The 16,726-nt window shown below is 35.3% G+C and overlaps 1 protein-coding gene across 2 annotated transcripts in view; it reads right to left on the bottom strand.

Moving 5' to 3' along the window:
* Positions 1-786: 786 nt before the first annotated feature.
* The window catches only part of SNX2 (sorting nexin 2), a 31,058-nt gene continuing 15,118 nt past the window's right edge, over positions 787-16,726 (bottom strand). Inside the window, exons 3-16 of one of the 2 annotated variants that reach the window (XM_064642603.1) lie at positions 16,024-16,187; positions 14,691-14,757; positions 14,448-14,491; positions 14,222-14,363; positions 10,797-10,875; positions 9,536-9,611; positions 8,226-8,339; positions 7,905-7,998; positions 5,928-6,133; positions 4,627-4,770; positions 4,114-4,125; positions 1,927-2,007; positions 1,749-1,820; positions 787-949 (exon numbers count right to left, since the gene is read on the bottom strand). In XM_064642603.1, coding sequence (XP_064498673.1) covers positions 899-949; positions 1,749-1,820; positions 1,927-2,007; positions 4,114-4,125; positions 4,627-4,770; positions 5,928-6,133; positions 7,905-7,998; positions 8,226-8,339; positions 9,536-9,611; positions 10,797-10,875; positions 14,222-14,363; positions 14,448-14,491; positions 14,691-14,757; positions 16,024-16,187 — 1,346 coding nt within the window. In that variant the 3' untranslated portion in view covers positions 787-898. The remainder of the gene's footprint in view (positions 950-1,748; positions 1,821-1,926; positions 2,008-4,113; positions 4,126-4,626; positions 4,771-5,927; positions 6,134-7,904; positions 7,999-8,225; positions 8,340-9,535; positions 9,612-10,796; positions 10,876-14,221; positions 14,364-14,447; positions 14,492-14,690; positions 14,758-16,023; positions 16,188-16,726) is intronic. The other variant, XM_064642604.1, reaches the window with a different exon arrangement.

Below are 16,726 nucleotides of genomic sequence, written 5' to 3'. Positions count from 1 at the left end.
AGTTCTTACAATTAACATGCACGCAGATGAATTATCTACTTTTCTTCCTCCCTGATTCCCAGAATTACTGCAAATTTTTTTTCTTTTTGTATCTTGAGACCACTGAAGACAACTGATGAAATTTATCAGGTCCAGTAGTATTTGACCATACAAGTGATTTTAACTCTGCAGAGGCTTTGTAAACGCTTGAAGTTTTCACTTTATGTCTTTCTGCTGCCCAAGCATCAGTCTTTGGACCCTATGAGTATTAATGCATTACAGGTTGCCAAGGCAGTGACAAATTCATGTGAAAAGAATACCTGTAATGAAGAGATTCAGAATTAAAAACAGAATACTTTACCACAAATACTTATTTGTGGATCTTTAATACCTTCTCCAGCACTCTTTACTAAATGTTGTTTTTTCTTGGATATAATCTCAATTTGTTCTGAACAGGAAGTATCCAGACACGAAAACAGAGCGTTTAATGTTTCACAAGGTACATCCCTTTATTACTGTAATCACAAAAACATGATTTTGTACAGGAATGTTTAAGTGAACATTAATCAATGCAATTAAATTTGTTTCATAAAGATCAGGTAAACATACTACAGAACATTGTATTGTAAAGAACAAAAATATCAGCTTTCTGGCCTTGCAGTGCACACTTTAGTGCAAGTATTAAGACACAATAGTGTTCAATTCAGCAATGTATTGCAGAACATCATGCCACAGTCCACTTCAAAGAGGGTCAGGACATGCAGCTTGTTAATAAAACGCTGTGGTATATAAAAAAAGCCACGTTAATTCATAAAATATATAGTGGTTTATTTGGATGATTTAAAGTGATTTCACTGTGGAATTTAGTTTAATCCAGGACAAATATTCAGAGTGTCTTGTCATTTGGAATATTCTTCTTTTAGGCAATGGCTTTGGCTTCAGGTAGGAATGCCTCCCAGTATTTTATTAGCTTGAAGAGAAGGGAAAAATCACTCGTTAAGTACTAAATGCTGGTAAACACAACACATACCTACCTCCTCTTGAGATAAACTCGCTTCCCAGACAAAGTAAGAACATAGGTGCTTATTCATTCACGTTTTTATATAGTGCAAGAAAAAACACAAGTAATAAATATACAAATCTGCTTAATATAGCTATAGGTATGTTACCACATGTTGAGCACAATGCTACAGAATACAGTTATACAGAATTTTTATTAAAGCTCAATCTGCTATTCTTACTTCTAAGGATAATTTTTTTTTTTTTTTAATTAAACAAAGCTGGAGGGTTATATGCCTAGAATGAACAAAAGAAAGCATCTGGACACTTTTTGGGGAACAAGGCCTACTTCTTAGACACTGGAAACTATTTTAATGCTTTATAATATTCAATAATATTATTTCATACTTTTTAAAAAAAGCAATAAACATTTAAGTATCAAAGTTTCTTCAGTAAGTGTAAGTACATACTGATTACAATTTACTCCAATCTGTACGTGGAAATACTGCTTTGGTTTTGGAAGATTACAAGACCCTTCGCTTGCCCATATCCCTGAGAGAGCTCCTCCCTTGCTTCCCTGAATTACAGCTCTGCAAGGGAGTATAGCAATAGCTGGGAAACTGTGATCATCATGTTATTCTCCAATACAGTACAGACTAGCAGTTCTTTATATTTTGGAAATTGCTATATTTAAAGCCCTTATTCTTCTAAATAACCTAGTATGGAATATATTAAATATTAACTTGTACAAAATTTAAAATTTATCTTACCTGCTGTTGTGTTTGCACTAACGACTCTAAGTACTCGATAATAACAGTTTTAAAGTCTTTCACTCGTTCCTTCTGTTAATAAATAAATTATGGCATATTAACCTCTTAACAGATTTTACTTGGAATGTCATATTCTCAGAAGTGAAACTGTCATTTAGTTGGACAAAATTATACATGCCTCAAATCTTCCCACTTCCTTGCGAATGGTTTTGGAGATCTGTTCAAAATCTTTTTCCCCTTGCTGAACTTTTGTCTCCCACTGGCAAAGGAAAGATATGCAGAGGTAAGAGTTTGTGTTGTTCATTCAGTTTTCCAGTACCTGAACTTTCTTTAGCATATTAATAGTCTAAAAGTTCATATTGATGAACTAAAAGGACCTGTTTGATTTTCTTTTGCCTGCTTAAGAGAAAGCCTTACAATAATTTCAAATTTACATAATAGGATGTTACAACAACAGTATCTTTAAGTAATGCTATCTGTAGATAAAATGTAAAAATATCTTAGTATGGCTATTAAGAACACTTAACATTTTAAAAATATTCTTTAGAAAAGAAAATGGATATCTAAGGCTTTACTTGCTATTCCTCTTACAAATATCATATAAAAAGAATCTAAACCTGTCCAATCCAGCATGGAACAGTCTCAAAGGTTAGTTCCCTGTACTTTCCTGATTCCAGAAGAGATGATTAAATCTTCATGTTTGCCTACGAGCAAGTATATGATTATCCCTGTCACATTTTTGTTGAAAAGCTACTGAGGATGTGTTTATTTGCTTTCCAAACAGAATACACATTGCTTTAGGAAGCTAAAGCACAAGCCTTCTTGTGGAAGCTGCTTTCATAGAAAGCAGGAATAGAAATATTATTGCAGGTAAGAAGATCACTAGAGGAAAATGCAGAGGAAGAAACATTTCTTATGGGATTTTGCCATATTGGGAGCATGGCATTTATGTAACAGTACCTGACACTAGGCTGCATCTCCGTTTCTGTGAAAAGACATGCAGCTAGACAAGAAGAGATCATCATCACCTACATTAACCTGTAACTGCTTTTACACATCTATTACATTGTTAAGTTTAAGCTATCTGTGTAGATACACTGTGAGCCTCACACTGCAGACACATGCAGGCTAGCAGTTATTTAAAATGCAACTGTATCTGTTAATCGCAACATATTACCTGAGTCATGGGAATATATTCAGTAACATTTATCTTCCTCAGAAAGAGGCAGCAGGGAAGCAACATGCGTCAATGTAGCATAATCCTGTTAGCAATCCAGTGGTGCTACTTATTTACAAAAAATCATTTGGTGATGCAGTGTCAAGTTACTATTGGGATATGACATAAACATCATCTATGTTCCAATAAACATCTCCATATTTGTATTTTTAGTTTATATTTATTCAGAGCCCCCTTATTGCCTTTTTAGATGTACATAATTAAGCAGTAAGTCATAATAGGATGTCCTTCATGGAAGAATAGCCTAAAGAGATAACTCAAACAATATAAAACACAGTTAAGGAAAGGCAGATTAAGACTACCTGTGCCCTCCTACCACACCAACTAGAAGTGCCTGAGACTTCTGTGAAAGCCTCTACAGGCCTAATGAATCCAACAACATTCCAGTTTCATCATGCCCAAATGCCAGGTTTTATGTGAACTATCACAGGATAACAGTTTGCCATCCTACAATATCTGACAAGAAAAAGTTTCTCATTCAATAAGGTATTTCTAGGACTGTTCTTTGCCCTTTTATCCATGAAAAAAACAACTGAGTCATGGATGATGCTCAAGCTGCGTAGGCTTCCACCTTGCAATTTCTCTGCCAGAAGGTCCACTATTACAGAATTCAGCAACTCTAAACACATTTCAATGGCAGCAAGAACTTTCACTGATACATTTAAATTGGGGATTTACTAAAAGCCTTCTCTAATCATCCAATAAAGTAGGAAAAATAAGTTCTTAAGAAAAATTATAATTAATTATTTTAATATTGGAACTGGGAAAGGATCACTATATCCTACTACTTCCAATAATCAGGAAATGCACTGTGAATGGATGGGTAACATCAAAAGAGGCAACCAGCAAGAATGTGGTCACACAGGAGTGATACTAAGTTTTCTCAATAAGCAAAGGCCTTTTTTAAGAAAAAGAAAGTCAAGTCAATGAGTAACTTCACTACTGTATGTGAAATATACTGAAGGGCAAAAAGAACAAAGGAGCATGTGGTTAGTGACCAATGAGGAAGCCAAACAAAGCAACTGTGTAAGAGAGCTTGAAATCTGCAATAATGTTCTTCTGTTATTTAATAGAGAGTACTGGAGCATAATTAGAACACATTAGTGTTAAATAATTAAGTTGTCCTACCTCCTCAATTTCCTTAGTGAAGCATGACAGAAAAAGTGTATAAATTATGACACTTCAACATGTTAGATTTATTTTTACTGAAATTACACCATATATACATGCATATATATATATGGGTAGATATGCAGCACAATTAAGCAAAACATGGGAACAGTTCCCTATTAGTTGCCTTTGCTAGACTTAGCCAAGTCATCTTAGCATTAGAAATAGAAATGCTCCGCTGCCTATCCAAGCGATCTGTTAAAAGTTAAAAGCATTACCTTTTACGTATTCCCCTCCTCCCATCTCCCAGACTCCACAGAGACAGTATTAGCTGCCTTACAGATCTTACAATGAGTAACAATTGCACATACTTGGAATTTAAATAAATTCCTTTTAACAATTTCAGTAAATATGGAAAATGGCAAATAAGTAAGTGATTTGTAAATAAAAATGGTATAAAGCAGCATTAATGCAGAATGAATGAGCTAATGCAGCATGTCCGACCTCCAACATAGTGTTTGATAACATTACCTCTTTTATCTCATCTTTAGCTTGCTGCAATTTATCAGGTTTGTTGGCAAGTTGGAGCTTTGCTTCAGCTTCACGTTTTTTTTGTAAAGTGACCTGAGCATCTTGCCACTTCTGCCAGCATTTCATTCGATGGTCGAACACACCCTATAAGAACAGATAAATTTATTAAACAACTGGAATTGTAAGAGCTATCTAGATTCCCAGTAGGAAAAAGTAGTTCTGAATAGAGCTGGAGACTAGCTCAGTTGGTTAGAGCATGGTGCTAATAACGCCAAGGTTGCAGGTTCCAACTCTGTATGGGCCATTTACTTAGGAGTCAGACTTATGATCCTTGTGGGTCTCTTCTCACTCAGCAAATTCTCTTTGATTCTGTGTGAAGTACACTTAAAAAAACCTAGCGTGTCTCCTGTTATTTCATTTGACAGCACGCTTGCACAGCTCAATACCTTCCACAAATAACAGTATTTAAGAAGAATCCTTTTCAAAGCAGATACTTTAGTGCCCCAAAACATTTTATGTGCCTCATTCCATTAAAACACTACCAAAACAACCACTAAAAAGTGCTCTATTATGCAGACAATTCTCTACGTGCAGATTCTAGCAAACTTTTATGCATACGGATTACATGCATATTCAGCAACACATTTTTGTTAGCAACGGACTACAGTAGCAGAATTAAAACAAAAATATCAAAAAAAAGGAAAAAAAATGAAAAAAGAAATAAAGTAAAAAAGAAAAATATGTACTCCCAATAGCCTGGCAAGTTCAAGGATATTTCTGTAAAGAATTCACAGACACCCCTTCCTATGTCAAAACCTAATTATGCTGTGAAGCATAGCTTACATCTAAATTGAATATTTTCTTTAATGAGATGCAGATCCACAAATTGCATTTTTTTCTTATTTACAGAAACTATCGGCTATCTACCAAATACAGCTGAATTATGTTATTAAAAATTTATGAGCATAGTGTAACAATAATCTGAAAGAAGCTGGTACAGTATGCTAAACACAGTATAGTTCAGTGTCCCCAAATAATGTATATAATTGGTACTGCTCAAAGTAGATTTTCCTTTTCTTGGGACCTTACTGCTCCATTCACATTTTCGATCACAACTATTTTTATCACTGGAATAGCTGATCATGAATGCATTCATTTTACTCAGCTACAACTTCAGGCAAAAAACTTAACTGTCTTAACTCCGTAATAACATGCAAATGCACACATTCATTTACCCTGAATCTACAAGTTGAGAATTTGACTTCAAAGACAAAATCAGTATTTTTCCTAGTAGTACTCACTTTTACTGCAGCAATCAGACGAATGTAATCCCCAAGAAGCTCTGAGAACACATAGAAATCAGCAAAAGCTTGTTCTTGATGCAATTGATCTATCTTCTCCTCAACCTCTGCAAGCTGAGACAAAGCTCTAGATAGGGCAGTGTGATCCTCAGAGTTACCTAACATGGCAGCACTTTTAGCAAAGGCAGCTGTGTTGGCTGAAAGCTCTGAAACAGAGGAGTAATGTTCAGTACAACGTAGTTAATTTGTTATATTACTCTGTGGCATAGATCAGTGGAACAGAGACCTCTATTTCAACCCTAACTTCACCAACGGAAAAACAAAAGCTAAAGATCATGATAAAATACACAAGGAGACCACAATGAAACCACATTTAGGAGAAAGACTCCTATGCAAAAAACTCTTGATCAGTAAATGTTTTGCTGAGTCTGTTAATGTCATGCTTAATCTGTCAAGCAAAAGACATGGAAAAAAATGTCACTTCAATATTATCCAACTGCCTAGCTCAGAGAAAATTCAAGCCCACAAAAAAAAAAAAAAGCCAAGTCACCCACAGGGCAAATTCAGAACAATTTTAACAGGTTTACAGCACAGTTGTTCCATTAAGTTCAGAGAGAAAAAAAACCCCAACTCTTCCACAAAACCACCATTCCCATGAGTGGAATTTATTTCTGTTGGAAGGTTTTATTGATTGTTAAGTAACTTCTACTGTGCATATTGTAATGTATTGCCACATCTGCCATGCTTTAGAATAAAAAACAAACAATCCTCACATATCAGCATCTGTGGAGGTAGTTTTGAGCTTATTTATTAACAAATACTGGCACAATTGTCTCATCAAATCCTATGTAAGTAATCCCGTACAAAGTTAAGTTCTATGAAGGACCTTTGAAAAAATGTTTAGTCCAAATTACTTCAGGATTAAAAATGCAGGTTTGTTTGCAGCTCTGCTACTCCTGCAGAATCATCAGAACACCAGAAGTGATTGCAGAAGGAAAATGTCTTCAGATATTTGAAACCTTTACAATTGAAACACAACTCTTAAAGAAACCAATCAACACTTCAAATTTATAATCAGGTGTCAAATCAACAGTAAACCAAGATTTCCATTTTCCACTACTTCTTAAATACTTCTTAGCCTTGAGGACAGCTGGCTAAAGATTTTTTTACTAGAGAGAGCAATGTGTGCTTAGAATTATGAGAAAGCAACTTATGACATTTTCAGGTACCTTTGAAAGAGCTCAAAGGTGACACCATATTTTAACATAATACAATAGTGTCAGAAAGCACACTCATGGTCTTCCTTGAATTATAAATCAAAATTGTGGGGTTTGGGGTTTTTTTTTGGGGGGGGGGCTTGGGGGCTTTTTTAAAATCATCTGATAGAAATCCATCTTTGACAAAAAAAGCAGCACAAGCTGCTTATGAATTTATAGGCTTTGCTTCTCTCTAAAATAAGTAAACAAAAAGCTGATACTCTGTGACTACTTATCTTCCCAGGAAAGTTTACTTTAATAGTAGCTTGATGATATACCCTTATGTGGGACCAAAATAAGAATAGCAGTAAGAGCTTAAACTCAGTTAACAGAGCAATACTGAACCAAAAGATGTTTAAATGGATTTATGCAGCCACTTTTTGTTCAGAAAGAAATTACTCTTGCCATGAGACCTAAATTTATGGATGTCTACTGTAGTGGAATCACCTGGTACAGGTGTGGTATTGAAAGGGTGCAATGGAAAAAAAATATGCTAAATCGATAAAGTAACTCTAACAATGACAGATATTCTGGTTAAATTTAAGATTAAAAAGATATTAAAAAAGTACTAGAGCGGTTTAAAATAAAAGGTACAAATAGAAGATCTGTGCATTAAAATATATTGCATATCTCTATTAATTAGTTAAGAGCTCTCACGTGCTAAGCTCTTGTTTCATCATCATTTCCTAAAGTTCACGCAGTCACATAAAAGTTAGGTTACCTTTTCTGTGGCAGACTAATGCTTCAACACTGGCATGAAGTTTCCTAAGTTGCTGATCCAGATTCTCAAATTGCTGCTGTTTTTCTTCAAACCACTGACAAAAGATGAAAGAGTCAAGCATTACAAATTAGATTACCAACAACATTTCTGGTTCTAAGGAAGCAAATTATCCAAGTACTGCCAGGGTGGTCAACTTATACAGCTAAGAATTCAAGCCAATAAGCAAATTAATAACCCATTTTCCACTTCTACAGCTTTAAAATGCAATTGTTGAGGCTCATTAATTCGTCTCATTATTCAAGCCGAAAAATCAGCTCTTACTGCATCCGATTCATTCATCTTGATTGTCATTTTGTTGACAGCGTCGGCAGCCTTGTTCACCATCCTCAATATTCCTGCTCCACTCAGAGCCTGGGTGTTAACCGCTCTCGGCAGCTGGAATTGAATGACAAATAAGGGCAAACAGACTGGTTAAAAGGATGGAGGTTTAACTGGGCACAAGGGGGAAAGAAAAGGATATAGTGTTTTCTTTGCTCCTATGTGTTTCAATATAGTGGAATCTAATTCCTCAGATTTACTACTTTTACATTCTCAAGAGGAAAACTTAAAAATATAGACTATTTACTTTTCTTCTACAACTTTACATTTAAATGGAACAAACAACCCACTTGTCCAAAGCTGTTATGAACTAGCCAAGTGTCCTAACTAGCCACCTCTACACTACAAAGAACAAACTGCCACTACAGGAAAAAAAACCCTTAGATTTACAACAAATTAGAAAAAAGAAATTCTGTAAAACATTTATCTGTAATGCAAGACATGCACTATGTGCTCATTATAAAAGGCTGATGACTTTTTGCTTTTCAGTATAGAGTGGGTTTCAAAACCTACCTCAAGTGTATCATGAGAACTGTGTTATCTGCATAGGTACTGAGAAATCCTTAGAGGTAAGTTAACAAACTTTAAACTTAACTGATATTATTACTCAGGCTAGATTGAATATGCCATATGCCGTACAAGGTGGCCCCCCTTATCAGACCATCTACCCTTTATATGATGTTTTGTCCATCAGGAGCATTGACAAACCCACTGTAAGTTATCTATTGATGCTTTTATCAGCAGTGAGGCCTCTGTGACTTATTAGTATAAATAAGATACTGATATTAGCCAAAAGACAGTTCAGTATTACAGTGAAACCACTATGAATATTTATAAAGAGATATCATGTATCTTTAACAATATACTTAATATTGTGAAAAGTGCCAGATTGATAGTACAGAGGACTGAAGTCCTCTATTCACAAAACACCCAGCCTGGCCAGCAGCATTGCTAGCATTTTCACATTATCCTACCAATACAGCTCACATTGAACTCCTGGGGGCAAGAGAGCTGCTTCCAAGCCAGCTTAATTCTTGATCTTAATTAACAATCAGTAACATCAATTATAGACTTCCACCATGTATGACAAGTTTCACTCAGAACAGGACAGACCAACTCACTTGAAAAGTCACTGTACAGCAAATAGCTTTTTGTCACTACTGCTTAGTTTTATGAGAGCCAGAGGCACACCATTATTTAAGTAGGTTACTATATCTAGAAACAAATAGGAGAAATTAAAAGAACTGAAATACCTCAGAACTTTCCAAGAACTGTCTTAAATCTGGATCCTGTAGCAAGGTTGGGTGCTTTACTGTTCGTTGTAGATACCTATGATTTTAAAAATTAAAATATCAGATAACAAAACAAATATAATGTGTGACTGAAAATAATACAGTGCCACGCACTCCATACCACAGCATAACATACTAAAGGTCAGGCATTGGTTTATAACAGTTCCTTTAAACCAAAAAGTCCTTAACGTGGGACCTACCATAACTGTATGTTGCACAGCAGTAAAATATTATACTTAATACTTTCAACAGCTGAATAAAAACCTCCTCCTTTAATAACATCCAATTTACACCAGAAAAAAAAATGTACAGTGCAGTGGACAGGCCTTTTTTGTTACAGGTAATTCTGGTATTTAAAGGAAGTCTTGGACAAGTGACTTGATTATGTTCCAGGTATGAACTACTTATATGCTGGATAGACTATAGTCATCAACACATTTAGTTCTAAAGGACTGATGCACACACATAGAAAAGTAAAAATCAATGCAACTCCTTGGAGTGGGTTTTTTGCATTGCTGCTTAGATACAAAGTGTAATTTGTTATCTATCCTCCATTAGGTATGACCACCAGATCCTTATTTTTCTTCCTATAGAAGCTAAGGATTGCAGTGCAACTATTTTACACACTAGATTGCTCAGCTTTTCTTTCCCTGTTCTATACTCAGCATCAAGTACAAGTAGTACAAGTACAAGTTAATGTGGCAGTATACCAGGGACAGGACCTTTCCATGATGAAGATACTTGAACAGTATCAGCTGTATGCCACCACTGGGTGACAGACATCTTAGGCCAAAACATATCTCTTAGGCCAAAATCCAGCTAGTCACATCAATGTCATCAATATATGTAATCATTTGACTTTCAAGTGACCCTTTCACTCATCTCCCTGCCCAACAGTTGGTTTGCTATAGAACAGATATGCTGCTGTAAGTGCCTTAATTCCTTCAACCACAAACATCTAAAGCTGATAAAGATAGTTTTACTTACTGAATCTGTACAATCTTAAGTTGAAACAAGTTATCCATAATCTTTTCTACCAATAAGCCTACATTTCCTGTTATTAATGGGGATTATTCAATTTCTACACAAAAAATTCAACAACTGTATACAGCCTCCAGAATTCATCTAAGTACAGATGGCCCATGTTTCAATTACAGAGCCTACGTAGTACACTACAAGTAATTCTGAGCCTAAATAAATTTTACTTAGATACAAACATTACCTTTCTAGAGCGGCTCTTCTTTTCTCTACAAATTCAGTAGATGAAGAATCTTCTTTGCCTACTTTAACCTTGGTCATGCCTTGAAGAAAATGGCATCATATTGATTTTAATTAAATCATTAACATAAGTGATGTGATTAGAAGATAAAGCTCACCTAAGTTTACATATTTAATTCAAATTACAATGAAAAACACTACATAGGAACAGAAAAAAAAAAATATCAACACTTCATGTTACATGGTTTTGTGGAAGCAGCTCTGTGAAATATGTAATTTCACGTAAATTATTAATTGTGACTAATAGTTGTGAAAAACTAGGTTAATTGCATTTATGAAGACAATTTAAATGCCAATCAGAGTCTAACTGGTAACTCATGTTCTGAAGAAGAAAACAGTTAACCATATAAAGCAGAATAGAAAAATAAATCTTGGGTTGTAAGCCTATTCATTGGTAAGCTTATGACCAATATTTTCATTCTACTATTTTCCAAGTTCTAAAACGAGTAATTTTTCAGTCAACTACGGCAAGCTAACAAGTTCTGAAAATTCTAAACAATTACAAACTGAATGAAGAATGAATCAGCAGAATAAAATGTATGCAGTTTTACAGTGCTTCCTCTGACCAAGACGAGAATGGCCAAAAAACTACGATGGGGAGCCAGCTATTGATGTGTCATGGTATGGGAAATACATTCAATCTCAGCATCAGAAGAACTCTAAAACTGTCAGACTGAGGTCACTATTTTCATGCTAAAGACCTAAAGAGAGTTTAGCAACCTGAGTCCTATTAAAAACACCATGAAACACTGGAGATTCATAATTATTCTTATTTCCTAAAACACAGTATTTTATGATAGTCCGGACATCTTATTACTAGCTGTAGTGTATTTCTGATCTGTTAGTTTTGTGCTTCTACAACTAAAAGGTCTACATCTGAGATTCTGAATATGTACTCTTGTGACCTGCCAGGTCAACAGCTCCCAGTGTTGTTCCTTGTTCCATCTCCCTTCTGGCTTTACAAGCTTCCCACAGTAACCCACAGAAGGGACAAAGAGCATCCTTACAGAAACAAGGAAGAACCCTTAAGCTCTCTGTGGAGCCTTAGCTTTTCCTTTCTCTGCAACATAATGAAAATAAATCTGATAGGCATTTTTTTCAAAGGTATACTAAACAGTGTAATGTAACTGTAAATCCACAAATTTATCTGTAAAATCAAGTATGTCTTAAAGTAGAAGGATTAAAGTATTCAAACAAAGTTGAGGCAATTCACATACCTCACCTTTTTGCATTAGAGTATTACTATACATTAATATTTCACTGCAGAAAGCAAGAAATTCTGTGTTTAATACAAAAGATCCTTCACCTTTGAAGTTTGAACAGAAGTTCATAGGGAAAAAAATGAATACATAATCAAACAATAGGTATAAGGAACCCTTAATCTATGATATTGACAGTTCATGCCAGGTTTCTTTCTCCGTTAACATAAGCATATTTAAATGCAAGTGTAAAGGTTGATTCTCAAGCCCAAGCACCCATGTAAATCCTTCACAGAAAAGATCCATGATTTAACAGATTATTTTCTATAAAAAAGAAAAAAACGTGACTTTCACACATGCATATGTAAGTAATGAAGCGGTTTGGATGAATGCCCAACTCTAACTCACCACTGACTCATTTTTATCCTTTGTTCCACAGTCACTTGAAAATAGCTAAGATCTAAAATTCCAGCCCCTCCCACTCATCACCAAAATAAAGTTGGAGCTTAAAACTCCATGTGTTATCAACATTGTGACAGAATGAGCAGACTAAGGACTTTTGTACAATAGGCACTGCATAACACTGAATGCACGCCATTATGTATTAAGACTTTAAAAATAAGCACGTGTGATGTAAACACTATATATCAACTTTTAGCTGCTTTGTCAGCTCCCTGCTTAAAGATGAGTTATTTTAAAAGGCTCTAGAATCAATCCCTTCTTTTCTCCAGAGTTACAGAATCACGGAATTATTAGGTTGGAAGGGACCTCTTGAGATCATCTAGTGCAATCCTGCTGCCAAGGCAGGGTCACCTAGAGCATGTTACACAGGAACATGTCCAGGTGGGTTTTGAATGTCTTCAGAGAGGGAAACTCCATGATCTCCCTGGGCAGCCTGTTCCAGTGCTTAGAAATGTATTGACTACATGCTTTTGAACAGAACCAACTAAGACCCATGCAGTGAAGTTCAACTTTAAAGAGAGAGTCTCATGCTCCTTTGAAGTGTCCTACAGAATCTGTGAGTTTTCCCAAACTACTTGTAGCTTAAAAAAGTCTCTATACAAGGATTTGAAGCAGCAGCCAGTACTTGCTTACACGGCAGTAAGTCGAACCTTCTAACAGACTTCCAGGCGTATCACTTAATGCTGGTTTTGTTCAAGTAGTACCTGAAATCCAGTCTAAGCTTTGTCTTACAGGTGATTCTGACTGTGATGCAAGCTCTACGTTTTCATGTAAATGCACACTGTCATAAATGCCTTAAATGTTGTATCATCCAAAGGATGTGACCAAAAACCTTACTCCATCTTTAAAAGCCCTGTTTGCATTTGGAGTTAAACTTATTTTTGTTATATGAAAAACTGGTTATTACAGAATCACATATTTCTTTCAAGAACTACCAAAAATTCAGGTAAAATTTTCAGTCTCACAGACTTCAAAATGCAGTCCACGGAAGTGTCCATAAAAGGTTTTCTCACAGAAGTAAAATCCTTAATTTCCTAAGCCTTCTGCTGCCTACATCTACTCAGTCTGCCTACTGCTGCTTATGTGAAAAGCTGCTGCTCTGGTTAGCTTTACAGACTAAATTACTGAAAAAGAAGTCTTGCTATTCTCTACATATCAAACAACATTCTAGAGTCAAATCACCTATTTATGAGTAACGCAAAATATTTCAACAGGTTTTACTTTTTTAAATGCTTAGTTATTTTGGAAGAACTTCTACTACTTATAGATCATAAAACTGAAGTTGTTTTAATGCATTAATTAATGAGAGGTTTTGCATTCACCATGATAAAAAGAAACAGACAGTATTAGAAGGTGGAATATGTATGAGCTCTTTATGCTGCAGGCAATTGATAACAGCTCAGGCTAAAAATAAATTTTTTAACATCTTTGTTTCGATAGACTAATCAGCTTTTGAAGGGCAACAGCAAAGAAAGAATCATAGATAAGAAAATCAAGGCCATGTAGTAAGACATATGTCCTTCTTATTATCAACACTGGTCTGAGTTAGGAAGAGGCCATTACATATCTTTCCAATTTAACCTGAACTGTTTAAAAATACAGAGCATGAAGAACATTTGGACCACCTGAGCATCACTAAGCAGTATTTGTTCAGTAAAGTAATTTGTATTACAATACTTAAGTGTCACCTTACAGGAACTGCACTTACCTACAATACTTTTTTCTGGAGCTGGAGGCACAATATAACCAATATGCATGTACTTCGTTGCTAATTTGCTGTGCAAGCCAAGAAAATCACTGAATCTTCTTTTAACAGAGAACTCATTTTTGTGGAACATTGATAGTGATGTCTTAAAAAAAAAAATTGTTATGAATTACTGATCCATTTTAGCTATGACACAAAGTTATCTACAAGTATTTGTTGCACTAGTTACCTTTGTTGTTACTCTGTATGCCATATAAGCATTCATGCCATCTCCTGTAAGAAAATGAAGATACTTATGCCAGGGCAAGGTATGGTTATCCCGCCATACACTTTTTATTCCAAAATATACATTAAATAGTTTTCCATTTAGATAGCAAAAACTGCCAAAAGACAAGTGAAGAAGTCATGCTGAAATTTAAGAATAGTCTTCAGAGAATAAGACAGTCTGAAATGCTAGGCTCAAGGAACTTACCAACTTTCTCTGGGTCTGATACATTGATTTCTATATCAAACAAATCTCCATTTGCTTCCTCTTCAATCTAGGAAAAAGATTTGCCACATTTAGAAAGGTAACATGCACTCATCTTATATACATGGTTACAAGGATAAGAGTATATAGGAAGGAGGAGAAAAAGTTGGTATGTTTGTATAATTAAAAAACACTTCCAGTGTCCAACGTTACTATAATTTCTAACACTGACTGTGACTGCAACTAAGTTCATGTGGTGAACTTGGCAGGGCCAGGTTTACAGTTGGACTCAGTGATTTCAAAGGTCTTTTCCAATCTAAATGGTTCTACAATTTCAGTTTTAAGGCCTCGTAAAAAAGCTCTTAGTATGGCAGACTCAGAAGTTGCTGGTCTAAAAAATTTTAGTAAATATTTAACTTAGGGGTATGTTCATTGTATGACCTACAATGATACTGTGGTTCACAACCACTCTCATTTGCAGTATTTCTATGTGCCTCTAATCTAAGGACAAGCATTCCTTTTCATTAATGGTATCTGCAGCAGAAGAGCTTCGGAAGGGAAATGCAACAGATCAAAAATTTTCTGATACTTGTCTGAGTTCTAATCTCCCAGAATGTCATAATCTTTCATGTAATATATATATTTGATAAAAATGAGAGATCTTAAGAAAAACCATGGCAGAAGGGACAATTACTAGGGCTGAAGGGGGCAAAATCAGAATCAAATGCCATCCTGTGATATCCGGGGAAGCAGCCATCATTGAGTCACAGGTAGGTCTTGTTAGCAAACTCATTTAGCAAAGCCACTGTCCAGTAAGAGAACTCTCCAGAATGAATGGCATTCAGCAGCTCCAAGGCTTTGACTGGAACATCAAATGTACACAGCAACATTTAAACTACCATTATCCTCAGCTGTACGTTACTATGCAGGATAATGCTAAAAACTGCTTCTTCCATTTCCCCACTGAAAACAGCTTCAGAAATCCAAGTTGAAGTCTGTAACAGGCTAGTAGGAGTTATTTTACGTTATTAACATTTCTCATGTATCAAGCTCATAGCTTACTCCTACACCTATTCTGAAGGAAGAGAACTTCTTAGTCCTCACACTAGAGATCTCCAACATAATCACCTAAGTAGTGAATTCTTATGGTATTTTCATGAGTCAAATTCACAATAAACTTCATATGCAAAATAAACAGAATATGTTTTCTTTTACATTCTTATCCTTAGCAAAGAATGCTGCTATGAGGCAACATTGAGGAACTGGCATTTCAATAGAAGGAAAAACTTAAAATGCCATGTAAGACATTTCCATAATTTAGAAGTTTACTGCATACCTCTTCTCTGGATCTATCAAAAATCACTGGGGCTGTTATGCTTTTTGATTCCATTCTGGGAGCTACTAATGTAGTAGGTGTTACAGGAGTGATTGCAGGAGTAGGTTCTGGTGAAAGTATTGGATCCCTCTCCGGACTGTCCAATGAAACTTCTTCTGTTGCTTCTAGATAAACATTTTGAGTAGATAAATATTTTGAGTTAGCAATGAAGTTCTTGTGAAACAGATATGGATAAGCATCAAAAAACAAAAAACACACACACTAAATGATGATAGAAGTTGATCTGTAAATAGCATTCATTTGTGCAGGATAATTTCTTTCAATACATAGCAGAGGAGACATTTGAGTTTGTAGTGCAGAATGGGTTAAAGTAAGAGTAATACTGCTTTTTTTGGTTGGTTGGGTTTGGTTTTTTTTTGTATACTGTTTGGTAACAAGTCTTTTAAATCAGTCACAAGTCACAATTAATTTATTTCTGCATGAGATACTGTAAAAACTAAATAATTTTTTTTTATCACAGATCTTTTTCATCACTGTTTTGCTGAACAACAGCTGATTTAGTCATACAGGCTGATAATTGAGCAGACCATGAATGAAGTATTGAATGAAGTACTGAATGAAGTTACACAACCATATGACACCCCCAGCACTGACAAACCTTACCACAACCTGTAAAATAGCAATATTAGCAGGTGAGACATTC

Source organism: Pseudopipra pipra, chromosome Z, assembly GCF_036250125.1.
Source record: "Pseudopipra pipra isolate bDixPip1 chromosome Z, bDixPip1.hap1, whole genome shotgun sequence".
In the NCBI taxonomy this organism is placed as follows: domain Eukaryota; kingdom Metazoa; phylum Chordata; class Aves; order Passeriformes; family Pipridae; genus Pseudopipra; species Pseudopipra pipra.
The sequence above is the reverse complement of the archived record's forward strand: the minus strand, read 5'-3'. Positions and strand labels throughout refer to the sequence as shown.